Source organism: Zeus faber (assembly GCF_960531495.2).
Source record: "Zeus faber genome assembly, chromosome: 14".
NCBI lineage: Eukaryota > Metazoa > Chordata > Actinopteri > Zeiformes > Zeidae > Zeus > Zeus faber.
Window position 1 is genome coordinate 8,128,284 of NC_137200.1, and position 27,154 is coordinate 8,155,437.

Below are 27,154 nucleotides of genomic sequence, written 5' to 3' on the forward strand. Positions count from 1 at the left end.
AAAGGAAACGTTCAGTTAAAATAGTTGAGTTCCAGTATTTGCTCCCCGCACTGTTGCTTTACTCCCCGGAGCCCGTGTCATTTCGATTCTTATTATCATTGTACATTTCTGATCGGCGTTGACTGTGTTATTTTAAAAAGCGTGAATTAAATAAATGATTTCTTTCCATCTCACATTCCAAGTCAACTACATGAACTGTGTACACATACACAGTATGTTAAACATCAAACGTATTTATTTACAACAGTGATAGTATGAAGTTGAAGTATTAAGCTCTTTCGTATGAACAATTCGGAATATATATTTGTAAGGAGCATAAAAAAAGTGCACATCACATTTTAAAATCCTCTACTGAAAATGTCCACTCGCCTGCGCTGCGCTTTGCCTTTAAACGCTTTCGTCGAATGGTGGCGGTGTGTCTACGGCTTCAGCTGTAGCGTCCATTATCTTGGGGGGGGTTTTACTTTGGAAAGCGCGAAGCGGAAGTTAGAGTTTTATTTCCGGTTTCCCCGCGTCCCCGGAACTTGAACGCGGAAGCGGTGGAGTCTTCTGACCGCACGTCACTGCAGCGGCTCCGCTGTTGGGCCTTGTTTTATGTTCGTGTTTGTTCATCAACGATGAGTATACATTTGGATATACGACTCAAAAGAGCGAATAAGGTTTACTATGAGGGGGTAAGTCGACACAGGTTTATTTATCTTGCAAGGCTGTTATGGCCATGTCACATGATTCATGACGTCACCGTTTAAACGGCTAAAGGCGTGACGTGATGGGTGGATGGTAGATGGGTGGATGAATTGATGGGTAGATGGATGAATGGATGGTAGATATATGGATGGGTAGATAGAGGGGTATTGGGTATATGGCTGGATAGATGTTAGATGGGTGGATGAATTGATGGGTAGATGGATGGTAGATATATGGATGGTAGATAGAGGGGTATTGGGTATATGGCTGGGTAGATGGATAGATGTTAGATGGGTGGATGAATAGTAGATGATGGGTGGGTAGATGGTTGATGGATGGGTGGGTAGATGATGGATGGATGGTAGATGGGTGGAAGGTAGATGGGTGGATGGGTAAATGGTAGATGATGGGTGGATAGGTCGGTGGATGGATAGATGGTAGATGGGTGGATGAATTGATGGGTAGATAGATGGATGGATGGATGGTAGATATATGGATGGGTAGATAGAGGGGTATTGGGTATGTGGCTGGATAGATGGTAGATGGGTGGATGAATTGATGGGTAGATGGATGGATGGATGGATGGTAGATATATGGATGGGTAGATAGAGGGGTATTGGGTATATGGCTGGGTAGATGGATAGACGTTAGATGGGTGGATGAATAGTAGATGATGGGTGGGTAGATGGTTGATGGATGGGTGGGTAGATGATGGATGGATGGTAGATGGGTGGAAGGTAGATGGGTGGATGGGTAAATGGTAGATGATGGGTGGATAGGTCGGTGGATGGATAGATGGTAGATGGGTGGATGAATTGATGGGTAGATAGATGGATGGATGGATGGTAGATATATGGATGGGTAGATAGAGGGGTATTGGGTATGTGGCTGGATAGATGGTAGATGGGTGGATGAATTGATGGGTAGATGGATGGATGGATGGATGGTAGATATATGGATGGGTAGATAGAGGGGTATTGGGTATATGGCTGGGTAGATGGATAGACGTTAGATGGGTGGATGAATAGTAGATGATGGGTGGGTAGATGGTTGATGGATGGGTGGGTAGATGATGGATGGATGGTAGATGGGTGGAAGGTGGATGGGTAAATGGTAGATGATGGGTGGATTGGTCGGTAGATGGATGGATGGATAGATGGTAGATGGATGGGTATTGTGTATATGGATGGATGGATAGATAGTAGATGGATCGATGGGTAGATGGTAGATGGATGGGTATTGTGTGTGTGTGTGTGTGTGTGTATGTATATATATATGAATAGATGGATCGATGGGTAGATGGATCGGTATTGTATATATGGATGGATGGATGGATGGGTAGATGACTGGTTTTCAGCTTGATTGGCCACGACCGGTGACCAACCGATCAGATATATTTTGGGATTATGTGTCGGTCAAATTTGCAGCCCGATCCTGTGCTCATGTACTTGTAAAAATGCTCCGATACTCAAACAGGATACCAACGTAATGTAACGTAGTTGCCGCTCAAAAAAGAGAGAGAAAGAAAACCAAAGGAAGAAGACCAAAGGAAAACTGGCTTAAATAAAAATAACTGACTCAAAAACTCGCTAAATTAATTTGTTAACTCGATTCCACAGTTTGGAGTCGAGACTGCAACCGGAGTTGACTCCGATTCCATTCATTACTTGAATCGATTGTCAGAGTCAACGTGATGGAATCGAGAATCGACTCTTTTGGAGTCGACTCTCCACCTCTAGGTTCAGTATTCTTCCTACAGAAGTTGGCAGTGTGCAACCCCCATTCGCACATGTGGCGACAAAAACAACAAGAAGTCATTCTTTATGGCAGCCAGTGACTCCAAGCAATAGTATGTTCCTGCAATAGAGGATACTGCAGTTTTAAGACCGCAATCCTAGGGTCACATTTCTAGGACCCTAGATCCCCTAATTTTTCACGACAGTGCCACCCAGCGACTCATAGGTTTAAAGTTTTATTCCACCAAAATACTACTTTTTAACGACTTATTATTTTAGGTTTAAGGTGAGAGATGGTTAGTGTTAGCGTGTCGTCCATCGTGTCCTTCCTATGCGCTGTCACGAAAAACAACTAGGGCCCTAGAAATGCGGTCCTGAAATTGCAGCCTCCTCTATTGCAGCAACAAAAGTCCGACAAAATCTGTTTCCGATCAAAATTGAGGAGAGAAATGAGCCATTCAGAAGCTGAATATTGATGTATTTCATTATCTGTAATGCCTGGTGTACCAGTTCGTTAACAATATTTGGGACTTCCAGTCAGTCGACCCTCAAAAATAGCCTGTGTCCCCGTCACACGAGAAACTGCCCAATCGGAGTTGGATATGTAAATCTGGGGGTTCGCTGCAAGCGGCCGGTTGTGGGAGGCAAAAGTTGATGCAGTTTAAAATTTGAAGACACAAACGGCAACAATCAATGTCTCGAACACAAGAAAAGAGTACAGATCTGAAGAGACAGACAGCCAGCTGAGCCGGCGCCGGAAGTTCAGGTTGAGTGAAGTTATAGGGAAGCCGTGTGTGAGCATCAACTGTTCATAGGAAAGGATTTTTGTCAGATTCATAAACGACCAAGAATATGAATTATCTTCATGTCCTTAAAAAAAAAAAAAAAAAAATTTATTTGGATCCTTATATTAAAGTTGTTCCATAGAAATGTCTTAAGGGATTTTTTTTTTTGAGGACAGCAAGAAGGGAGAGCTGCTGGAAAGCGTTTCAGGTGTGTTCGACGGACTGGTGCGTTTTTAAAAGCTTTTGGATCTGATTTTATACGCACGACAGAAGGCAACACTTGTTATTATTTTGCCACAGCAAAATCTTACAAGCGGGAAACACTGTCACGTCTGCAGCAAAGTTTTTTTACATTCCTGCAAAGATGATTTATCACCTGCCACGGGCCTTTTCGCCATAACTATCCCTCAACTCGCATAACGGGTGAACGCTCGCTCTCGGCTGGCTCGATCCAATTTGGGATCGAGATAGGCTTTGTCATCGTGGCGGTGGAACGTGAAGGGGACGGTAAGTGACGGCGGGCGGAAGTGCCGGGCAGAAGCTAAACGGCAGCTGCCCTGTCTCTCTGACGAACGCTGCATTGTGTTGCCGCGTGCGGTATCTTCCAGGAGGTGCTTGCAGGCGTGGTGGTGCTGGTGAGCAAAGACGCCGTCCAGCACCAGGGCATCTCTCTCACCATGGAAGGCATAGTCAACCTGCATCTGAGCTCCAAGAGCGTGGGCGTCTTTGAAGCCTTCTACAACTCGGTCAAGGTAGGAATGCCAAAGGCGACTTCCAAGCGGCCGTATCCTCGAATTGATCCGCCTGTGACGCTGACAGGATGCCACCCCGAGTCTGCTCTAAGTCATTTGATGTCGTCCTGGAACAGCCCATCCAGCTCATCAGCTCAAACATCGAGGTGGCAAAAGCCGGCAAGATACCCGGAGGCAAAACGGAGATTCCCTTTGAGTTCCCTCTACACTCCAAGGGAAACAAGGTCCTATATGAGACATACCACGGAGTCTTTGTGAATATTCAGGTAAGCGAATAATCCAGGAAGGGCTCTTTCATGAGGCGGCAACTTGTGAGACGAGTCCCTCCTTCTGTCTCTGTCTCCGTTTGCAGTACACCATGCGCTGCGACGTGAGACGCTCTCTGTTGGCCAAGGACCTCAGCAGGACGTCCGAGTTCATGGTGCACTGTCAGGTAAGATAGGCCGACGTTAATTGTCACTTATTCAAATGTTAGCCGGCATTTGAATGGAGTAAACACACCCCTTAAGAAGCAAGCTTATTGAAGATCGATCCTCTTCTGCTTTGGGCTGCTCCCGTTAGGGGTCGCCACAGCGGATCATCTGCCTCCAATACCTTCTGTTCTGCGCGTACTCCTCCTTCTTTACACCAGCCGCCTGCATGTCCTCCCTCACCACATCCAAAAACCTTCTCTTTGGCCTTCCTCTTTTCCTCTTTTCCTCTTTTCCTCTTGCCTGGCATCTCCATCCTCAGCATCCTTCTCCCAATCTAACTCTCATCTCTCCTACACACGCGTCCAAACCGTCTCAATCTGGCCTCTCTCACTCTTCCACCAAACTGTCCAACCTGAGCTGTCCCTCTAATGTACTCGTTCTTAATCCTGTCCATCCTCCTCACTCCCAATGAACATGTCAACATCCTCTTATTGAAGATCTGTCATCTATATACAGAAGGGAAACTTCAGCAGCATGTGTCTGCGGCTGCTTGGCTCCCTTATTTTTTTTTTTTACTCTATATCACACAATTCATCAATCTTATATCTTATCTCATACAATGAAGTCCAAATCCATAGACTATAGTCGTATAAATGACATAACATAGTGACGTTAAACATTACGTTATCACATAGGATATAGTCCTCGGAATAACTAGGCTACAATTAGAATGTAACACATTTATTTTATTTTATTTATAAGCGCAAAAGGAAGCGATAAAACAAAAACCAAACATGGCAGGAACTGTGCGGGAGAGGTAAGAAACCTCAAAGGGCTTGGAACAGAGGTTTCCCAAACGTTGGTTCGGTTCAATCGATGAAAATGTTTTTTAATCGTCTCACCCCCCTCCTCTCGTACTAAGATGTGATCATACGGAAAACGTTTAAAACTGACGCCGAATGTGAAACTGCTTCAAATGTAGCCGCTGCTACATGAGGTTTCAGAACTACAACCTGTCAATGTTTTAATTTTTTTTGGTCTTTTTATTATTATCTTTGTACCATGTTTTGTATTTACATGGTGCAATTTCATGTTTTCCTTTCACACACCTCGTGGAAATACAAGTACTTTGAAAAAAAAAAAAACAACCTCATTTCAGGGCGACAAAAGAGGACATGACATCCAAATAACCCCTCCTCCGTTATCCATTTGAAGAAGCGGGCCCCCAAGTTAAGTCGGCTGCCGAAGCACTTCCGTGTCCTGTCGTGACGGTGTCGCGTCTTCATTTCAGCCGCAGAAGGCGAAGCTGGTGCCCACGGCGGTGGACTTCACCATCACTCCAGAGACGCTGCAGAACACCCACGAGGTGCGCCGCGCTTTTCCGTAGCCCTTCACCGGATACAGGTCGGAGTGTTGTTTACCGATGTTGAGCGAGGAACTTTTGGGCTCTCTCTCTCTCTCTCTCTCTCTCTCTCTCTCTCTCTCTCTCTCTCTCTCTCTCTCTCTCTCTCTCTCTCTCTCTCTCTCTCTCTCTCTCTCTCTCTCTCTCTCTCTCTCTCTCTCTCTCTCTCTCTCTCTCTCTCTCTCTCTCTCGTAGAGGAGCCTCCTGCCTCGCTTTCTTATCAGGGGTCACCTGGATTCCACAAACTGTGTGATCAGCGAACCGCTGACCGGAGAGGTGGTGGTGGAGAACTCGCAGGTTCCCATCAAAAGTATCGAGCTGCAGCTCGTCCGGGTGGAGACCTGCGGTGCGTAGCGCTCGCTCCCGTTGCCCTTTCACCGCACACTCACAGGACGGCATTTCCATATGCGACGGGTTGCCAAATGCAGTACCTGCAGACTCGACAGGCTGTGATCCCATGCTGTCGTCATGAAACAGGAACACACAAAAATGTTTGGTGGTGATGGGGTTTTAGAAGCTCCACTCACAGAAATTGCGCCATTATACGAAAAGAAACCAAGCGATTGAATGAGTTAATTCTTTTTTGCTTATAGTTATCATTGTCTTTGGCCATTATGCAGCCTTCATGGCTCCATGCCAAAAAGAAAGTCATTAAAATGCCCTCACGTCCCAGTTTACAGAACGTCAGTTTGGGCGGGTGAGTCTGATCCCATAGTATGCTGTGCACGTTTTGAGGTTCCCACAGGATTCATTCCAGATTTCCAAAGATATTTTGTCATTAGTTTTACCTGGTTAAGTGTTGCTAGAACTACATTTCTATAATGCAGGTTATTCAACATTTGTAATGCACGTTATTTAATATCCCCTGTCACCATATTCATTTATTTTCATATAATATATATTTTTTAACACTATACGAAGGGAGTTTTAAACTCTCTTTCGTGGAGCGTGGTCGTTTTCACTGTCCTCCCCGAATGTTGCCGGGCCCCAGGTTGTGCTGAAGGATACGCTCGAGATGCCACAGAGATCCAGAACATCCAGATAGCGGAGGGCGACGTCTGCCACGGCCTCTCCATCCCCATTCACATGGTCTTCCCCAGACTGTTCACCTGCCCCACGCTGGAGACCACCAACTTCAAAGTCGGTCAGTGGACAGCATTTCCAACCCTTGACCCCAACCCACCACAAAATCAAACTATCGGCGCAAACATTTTGTGTTGCTTGAGCAGTTTTGTTTTTTTGTTTTTTTTGGGGGGGGTCATATTTCTCGGCCATATTAGTCTTTTTAATTGTAAACTGGTTGAAGTCACATTTCTAACAACCAAATGTGTTTTTATTTTTAGAATTTGAAGTCAACGTGGTTATTGTGCTTCATGACGACCACCTGATTACAGAAAACTTTCCTCTGAAGCTTTGCCGAATCTGAAGCCGGAGCAGCGTCAGCACAGAGCCTTGGACTCTGAATTACTGAATGTGAAATAAAAGCATTCTTGGGAAGTAACCTTATTGTAAATATGGAGTCAAATGTAAAATATAACCCCAGATTTGTTCAGCTACTGATATTGGAGTCTTTCATGTGCTTATTTGATTATAACCTGATAATATTAAAGAATTTGTTTCTTTAAAATGAAATGTGGGGTTTTTTTGACGTCCAAGGTTATTTTATACGTACATGTTATGTTATGGATAAACGTTGTACAGGCTAAGAGGCTTCGTGGGATTATACAGTATGTGTGCTGGGAGAACAAATGAAGAAATTATTACATAATGAATAATACACGTGTGTACCCTTGTGGGAGATATTACGCTGAATTATTCATCAGTATTGCGGGGTCCAGCCCGTAGAGCTGGAGCTCTATTGTTATTGTTCGGGCGAAAATTCTCTGAATTTTGAAGCCTAAAACTATCTGGAACACAAACTTCGGCATAACACACGAACGCCGTTGATGTCACACGAACGAATCGATCCACATACGGAGCGGATGTTGACGAAAAACGGACCAAATTTAGATATATCAGACACGGTCCAATGCATTTCACGCTGAAATATGTCCAACCTGGCCAAAACTATCTGGAATACAAACTTCGGCAGAACCTACGATCACGGTTGAGGTGTCGTCACAAGGAACTCATGGTTTAAATTGCATCCAAATCCATCCACATACGGAGCAGATATTAAGTGGAAAAACCAAACAACTTTTGTTGTCTTGGTTAACTGACACGTCGCACGTCTTGTTGTAAAATGAATTTACAGTAAGACACTTTATGACTTTATTTACTATAAATGTACAGTTTCTGATTGAGATTGTCCATTGTGCAGCGTAGACTATCACTCTTGTTCTTACCTTGTACATATCAGATCTGTTCGATGGGTATTTTAAAAAAGTGGTCCCCATTACTTTGCCAGATGAATGAATAATACAATAAAAACAATCCTTAAAATGTTGTCTGCGCGTCCCCTTGTAAACACTGAAACGTGGGACTCTGATGCTTTCAAGATCCGGAGAGGCATTGGAAAAGTAGAAGCTGTGCAATGGTACCTACCCACAGAAATAACCACAACGTTTTCTGTACGTCTTTCATGGAAACGTAACTTACTGAAAATGTAATCCAAGCAAAAAAACTCAACTTTTCAAATAAATTGTGTAAATTCAACTTACCGTAAATCGACATGGATACTTCATAACGGGCATACACGAGACACGTCACCTACCAGCAGATACTCCTGATGTACTTCAATGCAAAAAGGAAAGAAAGCAATGACAAGATATAGTTGAAAATAAAAAATAAAATGCTTTTTTTTGTTTGATGTTAACAAATTATTCCATAATTCTAATTCCAAATTAATGTTAAAGTTACATAAATGTTGCCTGCATTACAATACAGACAAGTGATCTGTTAAACGGAATTTTCGTAATGAAATATTTTTATTGTTATGAAAAGTAACCACAAAGGTTGTTGTTACAGATGGTGAAAAATAGACGAAAATAAAGAAGCCACTGTCCAAAAATCCAGTTGCCAAGGTCAGTCGCAATATTAAAAAAAAAGTACTGAAGAAAAATCGGGTGGAAAAAAACACAAATAGAAAAAACTCAATGTAAGTGTTGATTCCTCATACATATTGGTGTTAAGAGGCTAATTTCACCTGGATGATTTACAATTTGGAGACTCCTAGAAATAAACAGTGTGCAGCTTAGAGTTTAACAGCAATTCTTAGAAACAAGATCCAGAATGTTTGCACATGGACACAAAATGACCTGGTCGAGGTCAGTCACAATATTCCAAAAAAAAACAAAAAAAACTACTATGGACGTAACTCCACGATGTTGGATGTTTGTACGTGTAGTAAATTGTGCATTTCACATAAAAAAAAACAAACCTGATACGTACTGTAAAACTCAGCTGGACCCCGTGTTATTGCTGCCTGCAGCTTTATTTTCTTACTTGAATCTGTTCTTACTTCAGGCATAATTTTAGAATTGCCTGTTTCGGTCGTAAGCAAAAATCACAACAAAATTAAATCTTAACCTCTCCTAACTCTACTGGAACTGCTTGTTTCTAGAGAATGTTTAGCTGTGGCTGTGACAGTGGTTTGATACTGTGACAAAATGTACTTATTGTATGTCGCATTGGACAAAAGCGTCTGATCGATGACATGTAAAGTAGGTGACAGTTGCATATTTGGCTTCATTTGAGGACATCTGTTTTTTCACTGTCAAGAGAAGCTCTTTATTTTTGTAATAATAAATTTAAATAAAAAATTTAATGGTACAGTACTCCTTCCTCCCCCATTCTGACCATGATATAATTCCAGCGTTTGTAAATGTTGATCGACGCCAGTCAGTCCACTGTGACCTTGATGGCTGTTGAGATTCTGAACACTCAAAGCAGTCGGCACCCAACTGTTCAGGGCGAAAACGCCCCCAACGCCCAAACCCGTCAACCTTCATTGACTTGCTGCCCCGCGAACCATGCCGCATATATCAGCGAAAGGGTTTCATTTCGGCTCCCAAACGCAGTACCTCTCTGCTGTGAAGGCCAAGAAGCCTCTGGAGCAGCGTCATGTAAATGTTGGTGTAGTTTCTATGACTTCCTTTAGAGGAAGCTCTTTAGAATAGAATTTCTGCCATTGTACAAGTACAACAAAATTAAGTTTGCAGCTTCTGTACTGGATACTATAAAAAGAACAGCAGATAGATAAACATATCAATTAACAATAAGGTACGGAACAGTATAAACAGTGTCTGGCAGATAGTGCTTGAAGAGTGCAGTGGTGTTAGTGGACTATTGGAGGTCCCCTGAGATGTGGATGCCCAGAAAGCTGAAGCAGGACACTCCCCCCACTCCGACTCCGTTGGTGATGACTGGGGCGTACTCCTCATTCCGTGACCTTCTGAAGTTGATTAGTTCCTTAAGCCCCTTTCCGACTTGCACTGTAAATCCTCTGGCAATGTTCCGTATTGGCATGTGGGAAAGGAGCCGTGTCGATGTTTTGTACATTTCCCCCCTCTCTACCTAATATAATTTACGGGAAATTGCCGTAACGGCTGTGAATGGAAGTGTGTGGGAGTGGAAGCAGTAACATTCCCGTAACGTAGGGGTGAACCCGAATCCAAATAAAGCACAAATATTGAATTTTTACCAACCGGAGGAGCTCGGCTGCAAAGATGAGAAACTGAAACACGTCCAGTCTCTAAGGAGACAGGTCATTTTTATTATTTTTCTTCTTTAAAATGCCACTCAGACCAGAGACGTGTGTTTTACAGTTAAGGGCGCAGTGCAGGGACATAGGGCACAATCGCTTGGCTTGCCTGCCAGCTGCACCGCAGCATGGAGCTGGACATGGAGAAGTAGAACAGGTTGAAAATGATCACGACGATCCAATAACATTGGGTTAGGGCGATTGTATCCGGGGACAGGGGGCTCTGTCCCTGCTCCATCAGCGGAGGGAAGAGTCCGTTTTTTAGCACTATTCTAAAAACCGCTTCTGTTGCCTTGTCTTATGTGATATTAGACACCTCTTGCACGAGCATTACATGCTGTATCCGTAAGTCGTCCCTGTGGGAACAGACTCCATACGGAACCGCCTTTTACGGATATTTTTTATCCAGCTCTGTTAGAGTCCACGTGGGACTCACCTCCACCTCAGCTCTGGAGGCTGATTCGTCTCTGGAGATCAGCTAAAGGTGATATTTTTGCAAATTAATTTGCGGGGGGGGAAAATAACAAATGTAGATGGATAGATACCAATTTTCCCACAAGGGTTGATAGTTATTTTAAAAACAAAATATGTCAAGGGAAATACATTGTAAAATCATGCATTAAGTCTTTATTAAATTGGTGTCACAGTTAACGTGTTTACATCTCACAGAGAACACACAAAAATGATATTGATCGTAGTATTGGGTTTTTTGTCTTCGGGATTAGCATGTTTCAACAAAATTCAGCAAAAGGTCCTCAGCATTACTTAACTAGAATATATATAAAGGATTAGATTGCCCTCTGCGTTTATCAGCATTATTTAACTAGAATATATATAAAGGATTAGATTGCCCTCTGCGTTTATCAGCATTATTTAACTAGAATATATATATAGGATTAGATTGCATGACATAATCATGCAGTACATAGTTATACTACATGGTTTGCCAGGTAATATGCCTGGTAAAGGAACCAATTTACTACTGAATCAGTGTATTAAAAGAGAAAAGAGGAAAAAGTAGTATAAAAACACTTGTTTCAAATTAAACAATATTAAAAAAAAAAAAAAGCTACACAGACATTATAGGGAGAGGATTCCTAGAAGAAAGTTGCCGGCGGATTTCCCAGGCGCTTCCGTCCAGCCAGCATGGGGAAGTCCTCAGGCAGCAGCGCATGCTCTCTGCAGGTGGGACACGTATTCTGCTCTTTGAGCCACGACTTGATGCACTGCCAGGTCACCAGGCACAGGAAGGGGAAAGACAAGGTGAGCCACTAATGCCACTGCGTAAATTCCGGAAGCTGACTTCTACCTTTTACCCATAAGTTGTTTCACCCCCCCCCCAAAGGCAAGAGACAAGAGTACAAAATACACGATGAGCAAAGTCTTAAAAATATTGGCGCTTACATAACAGTCATATTTTAAGCCATCATTTATGTCGAGAAGGGGAGCTAGCGCATCTTTAGTCTCTCCACTAAAACACAGTTACCTCTTTGTGAAAGCTGTGCCTGCACTCCAGCACAAACACACTGTCTGGGTACATGGCTTCGTAGCAGATGATACACGGATCTTCCATGTTCAGCTACGGGGAGCGGTTGACGTTGACAAAAAGAAGGAACGAAAACACAGTCAGGCAATTAAGTTCTTTGCGTTTGATTCATCAACAGTCTAATTCCATATCTGCAAACTCACAGCCTTCTTCTGAGAAGGTCTCTGCTGCTTGACTGGCAGCCAGGCCTGGGGAGGGGGCGTTCCACCCCGTCTCGCTCTGCTTCCAGGGGAGTCACGTCTGCTGTTCTGAGCAGAGTTGGTCTCCTCCTGTTATCAGACGAAACAAGACAACCCTTGTTAATCCACCGAGGAACTCCCGTTTCCGCTTCTCCGATAAAACTGCTCCCAGAAACAGGGTTGAAAAGATGCCAGCTAGGTTACCGTGGCGACTAAGGCTTTCCAAGCAGGCTAGGTGAGCGGACGCTGAGGTTAGTGTTACTATGCAGCGGCGGCATATGTGACCAATGGCTGACTTTAGTACCGTGTGATAAGTTCCAAGTTCCAGTAATATAAGTTGTAATTATTGGATTGTCTGGCTATAAGTGTTTTGCATTAAAATGCCAATATGCCCATTTATTAGAAGAATTTATTCCATGATATTTGTGCGATTTAATCAAAATGTTTAAGATTTACTCATATATGAGCCTAAAGAAATAATTGTATATTTTAAAAAGTTCTGCATGAAGTTATAGCCATACTATGATTTGATTATTGAGAACAGAAACACACAATGGCTATCAAAATGTATTTAATGGCATTTTCACCATAAAGAAGCCGTCATGGTTCTCTATTACCTTTGCACTGAGCTTTGCACCAGTTGCTAAGACAGACCTTTCTCCATCATTCAAACGTAGAAAAATGAAAGCAAAACAGACGTGCAAGCTTTTGGGTTTAGAACTACGGACGGTCAAAGGGTCAAATAATGGAAAAACACCGTAAAAAAATGTATTGTTAATGCGGAAACTTTACCATGCAGTCTGGAAATGCTGAAAACCTGACCAAAGCCCCAGTATGCTGCAGAGTGCACAAAATGCTCCCTTAAAACAGTGGTACTCCACCCTTTCCAGCTCAGGCGCCACATAAACAAAAAACATTTTTCGCAAGAGCCAAATTTCTGGAACCTCCCTTTCATCCATCAAACCATTATACATTTTAAAATAAGGCTACTAGTTAAATGTTATGAAGTAATGGAAAGCGTGGTGTATGCAATAATTGCAATTTAATATTATTATCATGTTTTTTTTTTTTATTAACATTGCAACCACAAATGTATTATCAAAAAACAATGAACAAAGCGACGAGCCTACTCTACTGCGTCTGGCCACCCTCCCATTCCAACATATTTCATCCCGACCTTGTCAGGGTTGGGCCAACCACAACCATTTATCTAATATGGGGCGTTGGGGTTTTATACGATGACAATGCAGAGGAGAGCTGTTGAGGCATTTTCGTAAACAACCAAGATGGCTGCCGGTGATGTGGAACGGTCTGTCGAATCCTCTATCGCGACAGTATCTAGCGAACTGGGCGGTATATTTTCCTCTCACAAGTGTTTGCTGTAGTTCCGACAGGACTTCGTATAAGTTCAATTTCAATCGCTCAGCACTACGTCACTTCTTTGGTTGCTCTGACAGGTTGTAGGTCTATCCAATTGTGTCCGGAGATATTTTGGTCTGCGCCTGTTGATAACGGCCCTTGGAAATCGAAAATGAACGGAGAGATTCCAGACTAACATGCATTTGGGAATAAGTCTGGCGATGCCAGGCGAAAAGATGCCATATTCTCTGGAATATCGCATTTAAATTAAGTTAAATGGCTTTAATAAAAACCCTTGATTGATATAAAAGTTGTTTTTTCAATTTATTAATTGCATGGAAGTTGTTGTGGTGCTTGTTGCGTGGAAGCCGATGGAGGATTTGGACACCGTGGTCTCGCGTGGCACAGTTGGTCCGGTGATAAAGTTGCCGGCTCCAGGTTATGACTTATATATGGTGATAATATGATTGAATACAAATGCCAGTGGAAACCAGGTGATCAGCTGTTAATCACTCAACAGATCAGATCAGTTAACAGAGCAACGATCACTACCAGGGAACAGACGTCATGGGAAATCCAGTTTTGAATACTGCAGACAATTCCCCCCCCCAAAAAATAAATAAATAAATAAATAAATAATAATAATAATAATAATTCAATAAATTTTGTCTATCTAACACTTTAAAGAGCTGCATCTAGTGATAAAAGAACTGCGGGTTAAGTATCTCTGCCATATATCAGGTTCCGAAAGACATTTATTACCAGTACATTCCGAGAGCACCATGAAGTGCGAGGTGCATCAAACAAGTGTAGGTTATACCTGGTGGTCTAGGATGATCTGGGCCACCCCACTGATGACATCCTCGAAGGCCATCGTGGTGAAGGAAGAGCCTTTCATTGTTCGCAACTTCTGAACAAATTTCATCAATTCTGGCCTGGATTGACACACACACACACACACACACACACACACACACACACACACACACACACACACACACACACACACACACACACACACACACACACACACACACACACACACACACACACACACACACACACACACTTTTGGACTTCAAACTTTTACACCGAGAAAAATAGTGGGCGTTCAATGTGAAACTACACAACAATGTTTTCTGGAATATTCTCTAAATAATGTCTGCGAAACAGAAAACGAACACATAAACCCAAGGGGTTAAACTGGGCGAGAGCTACACTAAATTGACATGTGCCAATCAAGGAATGACCGTTAAAATGAAGCAGCTGATAATGCGAGAGATAACGCATCTTCACTTTCTGACGTACTGTGTTGGAGTTCACAGCTCTGGTCAGCTCTGGTGGCCTGGGTTGAAAAACGGCAAACAGACCTTTTAGCTGAATGTTACTGTACTATAGGGTTGGACAGGGTTGGGGGGGATTGGATATATATTCGTCCAATCGCCCAAGGCGACTGTACTATGTAATGAATAGCTTTGCACTCATGTGAAAGGTTGATTTGAAGAAAATGGCAAGAAATGTTAATAAAGGTTATTATATAAAACAGTCCCCATCAATTTAACATGCTCTAGTGTCCTTGAGCAAGACACTTAACCCCTAATTGCTCCTGATGGCTGCGTCCGTCGGTGTTTGAAAAACTGTAAGTCGCTTTGGATAAAAGCGTCTGCTAAATGACTAAATGTAATGTTAACCCCATCAATTTAACTCTGTCGACCGCTGGCTCACCAACCTCTCATTTTCCAACAGCCCCAGAAATTCCAAGATCGAAATTTGAAGAAACGGATGGTGAATTGAAATACTCCTAAAATCGCAATACAAACAAAACAAAACCAAAAAGGAACTCAGCCAACCCCTACCTTGTATAGTCAGGAAACATGGTCCTTAGGGTCTCGAGGATCCTCTCGAACACGTTCTTTTGATGTCCTTCCAATGGTTTATTCCTCTCTCTGCTCTGGCTCGACCGGGCCCGATGAGCAGTTACTGCATCGGCGCCACCTTGTGCCGTAGAAGGGCCTGCATGCTGGCTGTGTGTGGGGGCTTGAGGGCTCATTACCGGGCCTGTGACAATGGGCGGGCCAACATAGCAGGCCTGCGGCGGCTGGGTCAGCGGCTGGGCTGACAGAAAAGTCTGGACGATAGCGAGAGGTGGAGAACAGAAAGATGGAGTTTCATTTTGAAATGAGAAACCAGTTCTTCTCACCTGAGGGAAATGCTTCCAGAGACGAAGAATAAGAAACGTCGACTGAGATTTAACGACACAATTTCCGAGCATCAACATTGTGTCATCTTTTAGCCACACTCCGTCATATTGGACTAAAGAGTTAATCACCATTAAATATCATCTAACAATCTTGCAATCTTGTTTCCTTCAAAATATGATTTAAAGACTTAAAATAAATAAATAAATACCCATTTCACTTCGCAGGATTTATCCAGGGCTATGAAAAAAACAACCTGAACATTCCATAACAGTGACATTGTATATTGCCCACAATAATAAAACCTGATATAATGGCAAGTGCTTGGGTTGAGGGAGCCTTACAGGCATGGCGGGGGGCTCGGGGGCACTGGGCACACTGACGGAGGGCAGTACGTTCAGCCGACTCCCAGTTTTCACTTGCAGCATGTGCTCCTGGTACAGAGTCTGCGGGACAGCAAAACACAATATGGGCTTCGCACCTGAACGCCGACTGGAATAGACTCAACAGCAGAATATAAAATCAAAATACAATACTGGAATTGGATGGGAATTCATTCAGATACAGAGTGTATCAAACTTGCATTTCTCTAACGCCATATTTCTTCTGGTCATAAATAATAGTACTCTGCCACGAAAAACAAGGTCCCGGCACAAACTATGCTTTTACCGACACCCACATAAAATGTATGAAATGGCATCTAGAATTTCACTAACAGACTGCTGTGGAATGGTGTGTGGTTCTGGTGTACGGTGGATTCTGTTATTACGCATTTATGTTAGACGTACGCAGAGTGATGTGAGGCATGTGAACGGTCATTTTTATCATATTTTGAAAACTGACCAATATTGCTGTGTTAATGTGGGACAAATGCCTCGACAGCTTCTTTCCTTGGCATCTACAAACCTCTACAACAGTGATTTTTTCTTTGGCCTCCTGGACACAGATCCCCCATTTGTTTTGAAGGACGCACATGACTTGAGGTGGGTAACTGCAAAGAACAAAATTTAGTTTAATTACTGGTCCATATTAATTAAAACTAATATAATGACTGAGCAGGTGGCGGCCGTGGTGTCTTTACCTCGGCGCTACTTCCTCTAGTTTGGCCATAACATCTGTGGTGTCGGCCAGTGCCTTGCGCAGGCAGTACAAGGCCTTCTCACGACGGTTCTCCAAAATGGAAAGCTGGAAGATGACAAATGGCCACAGTTTGGATAGAATGATTGCTTAGTTTGACCTATCATTTGTGGTTATCTTAAGGCGCCACATCACCAAAATAATTAACCAACTAACCTAGGATAAATAAAGCTAGCCGTTCTGAGAATCTGAGGGCTTCTCGTCCCATGATTGCGGATCCTCTCAAGTTAAAATCTCTAACGAGCCTGAAATTGTCAAAGACTTTCCATACCCAATTCTTTATTCCTTCGTCTCTTTATCTTTTCTTCATACTCATCTTTTCCCCCACGTCTTCTCTTTATCTTTGTTTCATCAGTAATGATTGGCTCACTGTTATTCTCATTTTCTAGTACTATTATCACTGTCTTGACAATTTGTTAGGAGATACAATACCATGGACTCAATACATCATAGAATTGTCCTGGCCTTAAAGGCACCATATTATTTGTACATACCATGTCATTTATTTGAAGGACTTTAGTTGAAATGACATTTCACGTACAGAAATCATTGGCATTTTGTGAGGGAATAGAAAAGTCCTACCTCTGCTGCCTGAGACCTCTTGGCTGCCTTGACACGCAAATTATTGCGTCTTGTGATTTCATCCTTCAAGCTCATCTTTTTGGCCTCCGACTCGTGGCTGCAGGAAAAAGGTCTCATTACTGTCAGAGGGCTACAGTGTCCATCAAAACATTTTGCAGTATCTTCATGCTTTAACAAGTCATCGCTTACCTCGGTTCAATGAAGACATTGAATTGTGTTTCGTACTTTTTCTTTTTCTCTCTTATACTTCTGCCAAGGCTGTGCATCGGTTAAAGGAAAACAAGAACACATATACATGAGGGAAAGAAATTATGATTTTAAAGGCAATTGAGCCCCTCAATTATCCGTACGATTAATGTCTAATTTACCCAGACACACAGCAAAATAAAAACACCAGTCAGTGTATGAACCAGCGAATTGGGAGTAGTTGGGGATAGTGCTGTAACAATATGTACACGCACACACACACACATGCACATGCTTTGGGTAGTTGCCGGTGAAATGTTGCCTCTGCATTTAACCCATCCTGGCTTGTCCTTCCTCCGGGGGAGCAGCCAGGAGCAGTGGGCAGCATTCATGGACGCGCCCGGGGACCAGGTGATGAGTGTCCATCACTGGTCAGACGATGATGTGTGCATGTTTTTGGGGGGGGGGGGGTCCTTACTGATGTTAGGTGGAGGAAACCCCATGTGAGCACGGGGAGAACATGCAAACTCCACACAGAAAGGCTCCTTTTTGGGAGATAACCCGCCGGAGCACGGTGCCAACAGCGCCCCAGGTGGGAATTGAACCCAGGACCTTCTTGCTGTGAGGCAGCAGTGCAATGTAAGTACAGGTACTCCTCACTTAAAGAATTACCTGGTTTACGACTGTTCAGACTTACAACCAGCTCTCTGGCCAGTCTGTATTGTTCGCTGCGTCCAATAGCACGGCGTCTCATCATCAAACATATCATCGCGCATTACCCTTTATATACTATTTACACTATATATACTGTATACATCTCATCTCTGTTCTCAGTCTCGTTCCCACAGTCTGTCAGTATTCACGACACTAGCGTTCGCAAAGGCCACGCCCCCTTACCGTGAAATAACACGGGTCCTCGCTACTCGACCAATTTGCTTAACGACCTGGTTGTAGGAACGGAACTCTTGTCGTTTAGTGAGGAGTACCTGCATTCAAAAAATTATTCTGCTCTGTGTTTCATTCAAAAAATGTACTTTATCCACAGACTTTTAAATGAGGCCTTGTAGATCTCATATCAGGGAAGATTCAGCAACTGGATTTCTTATTTCTCTTTCAGAAACAGATTTTGGCGGACTGATAAGGTGAAATCAGTGAAAGTTTACAGAATAAATGCATTGCAACCCAGAGTAAAGCTCAACCCCCATTGGCCCACCGAACCTGGTATTTGTGCTCAAACCCCATTGGCTCACAGAACTAGGGGCCTGGCAGCTAATTTACATTTAAAGCTACACACACAGAAACAGTCCGTTTTGGAACAGTATGCTATGCATGTTGGAGTGGCTTGAATGCAGTGAGTGGTATTTTCAGCAAATTCAAAAACATGTTTTGGGGACCTCAGAGACCTATATTAACTTGTTGAAAAGGAGCACAATAGGTCCCCTTAAAGTAACTGATCAGTGCAGAATGCATTGCTGCATGCTGTAAATTGACATGTCTTTGCCGCAAATAATGGTGTTGAAGGGGCCTATAAATTAAAAAGTACCTGTACACCCACTTTAGTGTTTCCAACAATTCAGCTTCAGTCAAGAACTTACATTTTTGCAAATCACTAATTACCTTAAATTACCTGTTGTGTTATTAAACACATTAAATTAATTGCATATAAATGTACTAATCGGCAAAAAGTATTGACTGCAAAATGTATTCTAGATATAATAGTTAGAGCCCCAAACATATATACTGCTTAGCCACCCGAATGGTCCTTCGCCTTACCACGCCTGTTTTTTGGACAGCTCGTCAGTCTCCGTTTTCAGGGCTCGAAGCTCCTCCTGGTTGGACTTCTTTTCCTTCTGGTCTGTCCTCACCATCTCCTCCAGCTTCTGCTGGAAAAGCTCCAGCTCTTTATTAGTCACCTTAATACACACACAAAAAAGCTGTTAGAATTTTACTCGCAGCCATCTGTGAAACCAATAGTTGTTTATGTGTACTGCTGTCTTTTGGCGGTTACCTACTTGTATGTTGGTGATGGTAACCTCCAATTCCTCCTTTTGGATAGCTACAGACTCATTGCGTTTGGCATTCACCCTGTCATAGTCTTTCACTATGGCGTCTATCTTTTCTTTCAGGTCCCTGCTTCTTTTCACTTTCTTGTTGACGTCATGCTAGAATGTGGAAAAACATTCAAGGGGGGAAAAAAATAAATAAACAAGTGTTGTATCTTAAAATAGAAAGGCTTTCCAAAAGGTGTGAAGTTGTGATGTGACTGTTTCAGCGTTGGTTAAACTCACTTCGGTTCCTTCTGTATTGATGGCCACACTCCTCTGGTCTCCGTGATATGCCTACAAATGGGGGAGAAGGGAAAGAAAAAATAATAATAATAAATAAATAAATAAAAATACACATTCAGCATTTACAAATCCGTATGTACTTCATGCTTTTCAGTTTTCTTGGATGCATAGAGTAAGCAACGAGTTGGTCCTCACATGTGCATTATTATAAAGCTCCAAGTCCACCAAGTCACTGGATGAAGGCTGGGAGACATCTTGTGGATTCTCAGCTCCTTTGCCTCCTGTCGCACTGAAGGACTGTGGACAAAATGGTATGGAAGCCCCGACTGTGCTAGCCACGATGGTAGCTGACAAGGCAGAATGTGACTGTTGGGAGCTGAGATCAGAACAGGGAAGACAGGGGTGTGCTTCAACGCTTTTAGAGGAGCACTGTCCATGGTCCGTGGAGATTGGGATCGTGTATTGGTCTATTACATCCAGGTCATCCAGACCATATCCACTAAGTTGTGGAGCAGTGTCCAGAAAAGAAAAGGCGTGCTCAGCAAGGCCAATACGCTCGCCCATCATAACAAAAAGGGGGGATTTCAGGAGAAAGGGCTGACAACCACCAGCCTTCTGGATCTTTTGTTGAGCCTCGGAGGGGAAATTGTCCAACTGGCCCACCAGAAGTGGATCCATGGCATCCAGGGGACCATGCTCCTCAAAGATTCGGGAAAAGTAGCTAAAGTTGGAGAAAGACATTGAAGAAAAGCAAACACACACATGAAGGGGGTGAATAATAAAGAGGATATGTACACCAGGTGACTTAAGAGCGCAAGCACAATAGAAGCACCCCAACACAAGGATTTTAAGCTTGTTGCTATCTTCGTGTCAACTAATAGCAAACGTTTTTTTTGATAGTTACAGCTTACAGTTACTGTAAAGGACCCAAAACCGCAATAACAATTTAATCTTTTTTATTTTTTAACAATTCTAATTAATTTGAATGGTTTTTGATAACGTTTTGGTAAATGTTAACATTGTATGCATATGATTAATTCGACTTAGTTTACTGTATGTTTCCCCATCTTCGAGTTATTTTTAAAGTTTGTTGTATTTGCCAATTCTTAGCTTTATTGCATAAAGCTAAGAAGATATTTTATTCATGCCCTCTGTTTTAAATATAATGGCAATTGTAATTATATCTTGGATATTTTAATGTTGATCTTTTTATGTACATAAACGCTGAAACCTCCCACATACCACTGAATCTTTTACCATAGTTTGGCAAAAATTGTGCTTGTGGTTGCTTAAGCAGGTTGTAGTGTCACTAGTGGATTTGGTTCGACCACCATTATGCAGTTATATACTGACATACTTTTTTAATTCAAGGAGAAAACAGTGGGGAGATTTTTTTAAAACTGGTTTTCATCTCAATTAAGCTTCTTCCTTTTGTATTTTAACTGGATTTTCTTTCAGTGATAGTTTGGAGGACAACAGGCCGTTAACATTAGTTTGAAAGTCTAAATTCCCAAATCCATTTATAATCATAAACAAATGTAAATAGTAAAAACTAAATGGACTTACTCATACAAATTCTCTTCAGTCGAGCCTGAGTTATTGTCTAGAACGGATTCATGTTCAAGGTTTCGATTGCCAATGGCGTTGTATTGGCTCTCAAAATCAGCCACTCTGCCTTGAAGGTGATCGGGAACTCTGAACGGATCCCCAGGGTCAAACAACGATCTACATGCAGAAGAGGTTTTCAGTAAGACAAGCCATCCACCACACCAAATTAATGCTTTATGCAGATATGGAAATGACTTACAGAGGGTCATCATCAAAAAGGTCATGCTCATCTCTTGGAGTCCCACCTCTCATCCCAGACAAGACAACGACACTCTGGGAAGGTAAAATGACTGAACGGTGAAAACAACACTGGTGACGATATGAGTATGAGGCACGCCCCCATCCACCTTCTCAGCTCACCTTTGGCTCTTTCTCTTTCTTTTTCCGACTTCGGTTCTTAGTTTTGATAGAATTCTAAAAGTAAAAAAATTAGCACGTGAGAGCAGCTCAAATACATTATTTTGCCTTAGGGTTACAAACATTGGCTTTCAAGTCAGTACAAAAGTTATTCATCGGGGGTTGAACTGGGATTTGGGAGGTGGGCGGACCCTCATTTTTAAGCAATCTATGCAAGTTATTTTTGTCATAAAAGATCAAACATCTGCAAAAAACAATGTATTAGGATATCTGTTGGGCCTTCGTCTCTGAAGAGCGAGTGAGATGGTATATTACCGTAATTAATAGATGTGCAACAAAAAGAAAGTACTTTGTAAGTAATTTGGCCACTCCTAACAAAGAGAATTTCATGGATCCTCAAGATTATCAGTGAGTTGACCCTTTGCAGAAGGCCCATATAGGATATATATAAGATATTTAGTGTACCCAAATTTAGGCGTTGTTCCTGACAGTTGAAATGACGACTTCCATTTGGCCTCTTCTAATCTACTTCTGTGTACCTTGAGCAAACCCACCAGATTCTTGTGACATGATGTACTCACATTCTGATTTCCATTCTGAGACTTTTTCATGACTAAACAATGGCCATCTGAAAGATAAAAGTCAATAGGCAATTAAAACAGTCAAATTAACCGGGGCCCACTCCTGGAGCCGGGCCGCTCCCATAGGATTCCTCCGCCTACAGTTGACATCACTTGCTGATATCTTTTCAAGTTCAAAAGATTCTTACCCAGAACTTCAAAGTACTCATCAAGAATAGTGTGGCAGGAGTCATATTGATCCCGATGCTCCTCCAGGCTCCAGATAAAAAGACGAACATCTTGTGCAGAGGCCTGCTTCAAGTATTCGGCGACAGTTATTGCTGTTAGACTAAAAAGTTCTTGCCTGATACCAAACCCCGCTATAAGCATGTCCTGCACTGGAGTAAAACTGAGAAGAGGAGCCAGATCCAACACCTCAATGTGTCCTATGTAGAGTTCAATGAACAGTTTGGAAGCACTTAGACCTATGGAAAAAGGAGAGAGAATTTTTTTTTTTTAAATGCCTTTCCAGCGAAAAAAAAAAAAGCAGCACTCAGTAGACAAGCCCTTAAAGATGAGAGGATGTCGCACTGTAGGGATTAACACCGACCTTCATTGTCAAGTTGTTTGGCCCAGTTCAGACTGTTGCTGAGGAATTGGATGAAGACGCGAGCCCAGACCCGGTTCTTCCGTTCCAGCAACATGTCCATCATTTGTCCCAATGTCTCAACCTGCACATGGTCTGTGTCTAAGATCCTTCCTGCAACTGGGTTTCCCTTTGAGCAGTCCAGCTGCACCCAGGGCTTCAGGATCAGCATCAGAGCATTGACATCAAGGCACCTGTCCTCTCTGAGGAGCTCTTCATTGAGGCTGATCTGAAGGAGGACCCGGTCCCTGTACAGGGATGGTGTCCGGGAGCAGGCTAGAGTACCACACAGGAGCAACATGACAATTGATGGTGAGGATAAAGAGCTATAACACAATGACTTATTTTTGAGATTGCCATTTATCTCCAATTTTGCAATTATACAATTGTTATTATTCTCAAATTGAATTGCGTGTTGTATGAAAAACACACTGTTAAAGATTATTACAAATTTAGAATTGCAAGGAGCTGTTCAATTAAAAAAAATAAATTTTAATATTTGTCTCAATGGTGGTGCCATACTCCAGACAAAATATGTATTTTATTTGCATGTAAAATATTGTATAGGCTCTGTAGAACCTGACAACCTTCAAGAAACACCTGAAGACCCTGCTCTTTCGAGAACACCTGAATGAATACCTGATCCTATATTAGCTATGATTAACTATTCTTGTTCCTGTTGATGTTAACTAGATTTAAGTTGTTTTGTTGACATAATGCACTAACAACATTAAAAAAATGTTGATCTTTTTTAGCCTCTCATGTTCGCCACGTTGGACAAAAGTGTCTGCTAAATGAATACATGTATTGTGAACGTATATTCTATAAATATATTGTGGGGGGAGAATCACAAACCTGCAATATTAAAGTAAGAATTTTGGTAGGTCTTCAATTTGGGGAAGACTATCAGTTTAAGTGGCTCCGAGAATTAGTCGCCTCTTGTACAAAAAATAAAAAAATAAAAACATTGAGTGGTATCTGCTCAAGCATGATGGCAAAGGTTTAGATCATTTTACAAAGTCGTACCTTCACTCAATACAGCCATACCCTCGTCTTGCTCACAATCTTTCTCCATGATATTGCAAATATTTGCACTATTCTTTTCTTTGGATGCTTCTTTGAACTGCTTTCTCCTGAGCTTTCGGTCTTCTTTGGACTGTAGCTTCTTGAGGCTAAATAACAAAAGGAAATGGTCATCAGTTCTTCCATAGTGCAGGCTGTTTTCCAGATGAAGAATGAATTATGGACAGCAGTTTATAAAGCACTACATTGAGTGGCATTTCCTAACAGAAGCAAAGCAATTTATAAAAACTTGATGGAGGGGGTTTATGTTCATAATTATAATTAGTTGACAGTATGGGTAAACTGACATCAGCTTGTTTCACTCATCACTTATTACCTTGTACATGTCTGATTCACTCTGAACTTCTTTGGACGCACAGGAATTTTGACCCGCGCCTCCAACTATAAGGAAAGGGGGGACAATTAACAAATCTTCAAAAGGCATATCATCCTTTAGTTTAATTCATGCCAAGAACCACGATGAATGACTTGATAAGTAATTATAAAGTACTTATGATGTAAATATGTAAAGAAACGCCGTTTCAAATTTTGGACAGTCCATGTCCACTTTGGGACGGTTTAAAATTGTGTTTTGGGACGGTGATGAAAAAAGTTAGTACGGCATAAACATAATGAGGAAGATGCACAGGAAGCTACCATACCTTACATTTGATCAAGCCTGTTGAATCATATATTTTTATACTACAGATTTTCCCTCCACAGTCAGGCGTAAAACACGGCTGTTGCAGAAAATCCTATGAGAAAACGTAAAATATGCACTTAATGCTGTGTACATAACAATATTATAATATTGTTTTTCCTTCTATTACAGTGCAGACCTACCTTTTCATTCCTATTGGGGAACAACGCTGCCTTGAGGCTTTTCCAACAGGTGAGGTGGTACTCCACAATGCAGTGTTGGCAGCAATCTATTCGAATGAATCCCTAGAAAATAGAACCATGTCAATGTTTATGATATGTGCCTCTCAATCCACAAGAAATTTCAGAAAGATGCAACTTTGATATGTACCTTAAAATCTGGATCAGTGAAGTAAATTTCGATTTTTGTGTAGCCATGGCAATTTTCATGGTGACAAAGAGCATCTGGCTTCGGTGGGAACTTGCAAGACTCAATTGCATTCATCAGAAGTTCCTAAATTGGGAGGATCATTATTTACATTGCATACTGCATTATACAAACAAACAAACAAACAAACAAAGGAAGGCCAGGGCCAGAAGTGTCAAGGTCACAAATTTAGTCCAAGGGATTTATTTATTTTTAAACTAGCAGGTTTTGGTCGATGTACAATTTGGCCCATTTGACCTCTGAACTAAAAAAAACAGACACTAATAAATAAAGGTCATGTATAAATTCATTTAAAAGGTAGACATTCAGCATGTCAGGCTCATTGAAAACAGAATAAAAATACCTTGAAATAGTCTTGCTGAGTCTCTTTGACAATCTCTTTTGTCAATGGCCAGGTAAGTTTACCAGGAGTTATTTGTTTGTTGACCATCTGGAGTGAATCGGAAAAATGTCTTTGTGCATCCTTAAACCTGCAAGAGATATAGATGAATAACCCACGCAGTAGTTTCTCTTTAATAATTTGCTCATTGACTTTCAGTAGGACAAGTAGTCAAAAGCTTCGACTGAAATAATCCATTCATAACTCCCTGATTTATGGTTTGATTGTGATGACTAATGGCTCCAAACTTGTTTTTTTTACTTACACTCACTTAGCCAACCATTATTCCATAGTGTATTAAGAGTGTTTTACAGTTAAATCTAGTCTGCATCTGAAATCCCTTTGAGATTTATAGAAATTCAAATAAGTTGTGTCTTTGATGATAAGATCTTGAAGTCCAGTGATGGGTGGGAGACTTCAGAAAGTCACTTCATATAAAAGATTACCAATAATAAAATAAATGTATAAATATAAAATGATATTATACAGGGAAATAACTATTTGTAAGGATTTAGTGCTTGCTCACCTGTTTTCCTTTAGGTAAACCCGACCAACACCATAGTAAACGAGACACATGAATGTTCTAGCCTGAATGGACTTGATTTTGTCGAATTCTCTTCGTGCTGCTGTAAGTTCCTGTGTTAAATTGACAAGATTACTCATGTTAAATTAACAACACATTTTTGTAGCTTAAAGTTGTGTTGTTAAGATCAGGGAATTCAGAAAGAGGGATGTAACGGTATGCCATTTTACAGTATGGTAACTACCAAAATGTACATTCAGTTGATAAATATTTGATATAAAAAAAAGACAAGGTGAAGCCTCTGCGGCACAGCATGGGAATGCACTTGGCGGGAATCTCAAATTTACAGCAGAGGCAAAATAATGGACATATTAAAATCCAACTTATTTGAAAAATCTAAGATAAACTTTAATTCACTTCACCTTATGCTTCCGCTGCATGATAGCAGATGGCTAAATGCTGTAATATTCCATCCAATGAGTAATTTCCCCAAAAGCCGCGTTCCGCCATGTTTGTTTATACTCTCTCCCAAGCGCGTACATGTAATGTAAAGCACTGTGTTGTAAAATATTGGCATAAGCAGTTCTGCTGCGTAAACCTAGATGGCGGAATGCGGCACTTTGGGAAATTACTCCTTAGATGGATTATAACAACATTTGGCCGTCGGCTACCTCGCAGCTGTCAGCTTTGAGCGTAGCAGCACAGTCGCAATTTTGCGCCCAGTTGGGTCCTGCTGCTCTTAAAAGATTCTGATACAGCAAATAAGTGAGTTACCTCTGGTTGCCCAATTTCAATCAGGGCTGATGCCCGGCCATAGTGCAGCAAGGCTACATCAAGTGTAGAAATTCCAAGTTCCTTGAAAACAAACAAAAAAATGGCAACGTTAGAATCAGCTTATATTACCTTGCACCTTAACTTATATTGTAGCATATTGTTTTTTGTTAGGATTAGAGGATTGGATTACCCACATGCCTATGCTG

General features: G+C 41.8%; 2 protein-coding genes across 3 annotated transcripts in view; one reads left to right on the plus strand and one right to left on the minus strand.

Moving 5' to 3' along the window:
* Positions 1–529: 529 nt before the first annotated feature.
* vps26c (VPS26 endosomal protein sorting factor C) lies at positions 530–8,165 on the plus strand. The gene is made up of 8 exons (XM_080014299.1): positions 530–674; positions 3,817–3,960; positions 4,077–4,226; positions 4,313–4,393; positions 5,665–5,739; positions 5,971–6,121; positions 6,767–6,919; positions 7,119–8,165. The coding sequence occupies exons 1-8, from the start codon at positions 618–620 to the stop codon at positions 7,199–7,201; spliced, it is 894 nt and encodes a 297-aa protein (XP_079870425.1). The 5' UTR covers positions 530–617; the 3' UTR covers positions 7,202–8,165.
* Positions 8,166–11,076: 2,911 nt separating this feature from the next.
* The window catches only part of ttc3 (tetratricopeptide repeat domain 3), a 47,645-nt gene continuing 31,567 nt past the window's right edge, over positions 11,077–27,154 (minus strand). For both annotated transcript variants that reach the window (XM_080013664.1, XM_080013663.1), the window contains 28 exons: positions 26,949–27,029; positions 26,178–26,287; positions 25,616–25,742; positions 25,216–25,338; positions 25,029–25,130; positions 24,848–24,940; positions 24,523–24,587; positions 24,150–24,295; positions 23,088–23,399; positions 22,687–22,962; positions 22,499–22,545; positions 21,921–21,974; positions 21,760–21,833; positions 21,519–21,677; positions 20,148–20,673; positions 19,953–20,003; positions 19,677–19,826; positions 19,438–19,577; positions 17,668–17,736; positions 17,479–17,575; positions 16,841–16,944; positions 16,666–16,750; positions 16,104–16,205; positions 15,418–15,689; positions 14,382–14,496; positions 12,167–12,292; positions 11,964–12,056; positions 11,077–11,703 (listed from right to left, as the gene is read on the minus strand). In XM_080013664.1, coding sequence (XP_079869790.1) covers positions 11,575–11,703; positions 11,964–12,056; positions 12,167–12,292; positions 14,382–14,496; positions 15,418–15,689; positions 16,104–16,205; positions 16,666–16,750; positions 16,841–16,944; positions 17,479–17,575; positions 17,668–17,736; positions 19,438–19,577; positions 19,677–19,826; positions 19,953–20,003; positions 20,148–20,673; positions 21,519–21,677; positions 21,760–21,833; positions 21,921–21,974; positions 22,499–22,545; positions 22,687–22,962; positions 23,088–23,399; positions 24,150–24,295; positions 24,523–24,587; positions 24,848–24,940; positions 25,029–25,130; positions 25,216–25,338; positions 25,616–25,742; positions 26,178–26,287; positions 26,949–27,029 — 3,828 coding nt within the window. In that variant the 3' untranslated portion in view covers positions 11,077–11,574. The remainder of the gene's footprint in view (positions 11,704–11,963; positions 12,057–12,166; positions 12,293–14,381; positions 14,497–15,417; positions 15,690–16,103; positions 16,206–16,665; positions 16,751–16,840; positions 16,945–17,478; positions 17,576–17,667; positions 17,737–19,437; positions 19,578–19,676; positions 19,827–19,952; positions 20,004–20,147; positions 20,674–21,518; positions 21,678–21,759; positions 21,834–21,920; positions 21,975–22,498; positions 22,546–22,686; positions 22,963–23,087; positions 23,400–24,149; positions 24,296–24,522; positions 24,588–24,847; positions 24,941–25,028; positions 25,131–25,215; positions 25,339–25,615; positions 25,743–26,177; positions 26,288–26,948; positions 27,030–27,154) is intronic.

What these genes read in the sequence shown, in the direction of transcription:
- vps26c (XM_080014299.1), top strand. Translation starts at nt 618, where the DNA reads ATGAGTATACATTTGGATATACGACTCAAAAGAGCGAATAAGGTTTAC. An exon ending in GAGTCTTTGTGAATATTCAG is followed by an intron (nt 4,227 to 4,312) that starts GTAAGCGAATAA and finishes CTCCGTTTGCAG; the next exon opens with TACACCATGCGCTGCGACGT. An exon ending in AGTTCATGGTGCACTGTCAG is followed by an intron (nt 4,394 to 5,664) that starts GTAAGATAGGCC and finishes TCTTCATTTCAG; the next exon opens with CCGCAGAAGGCGAAGCTGGT.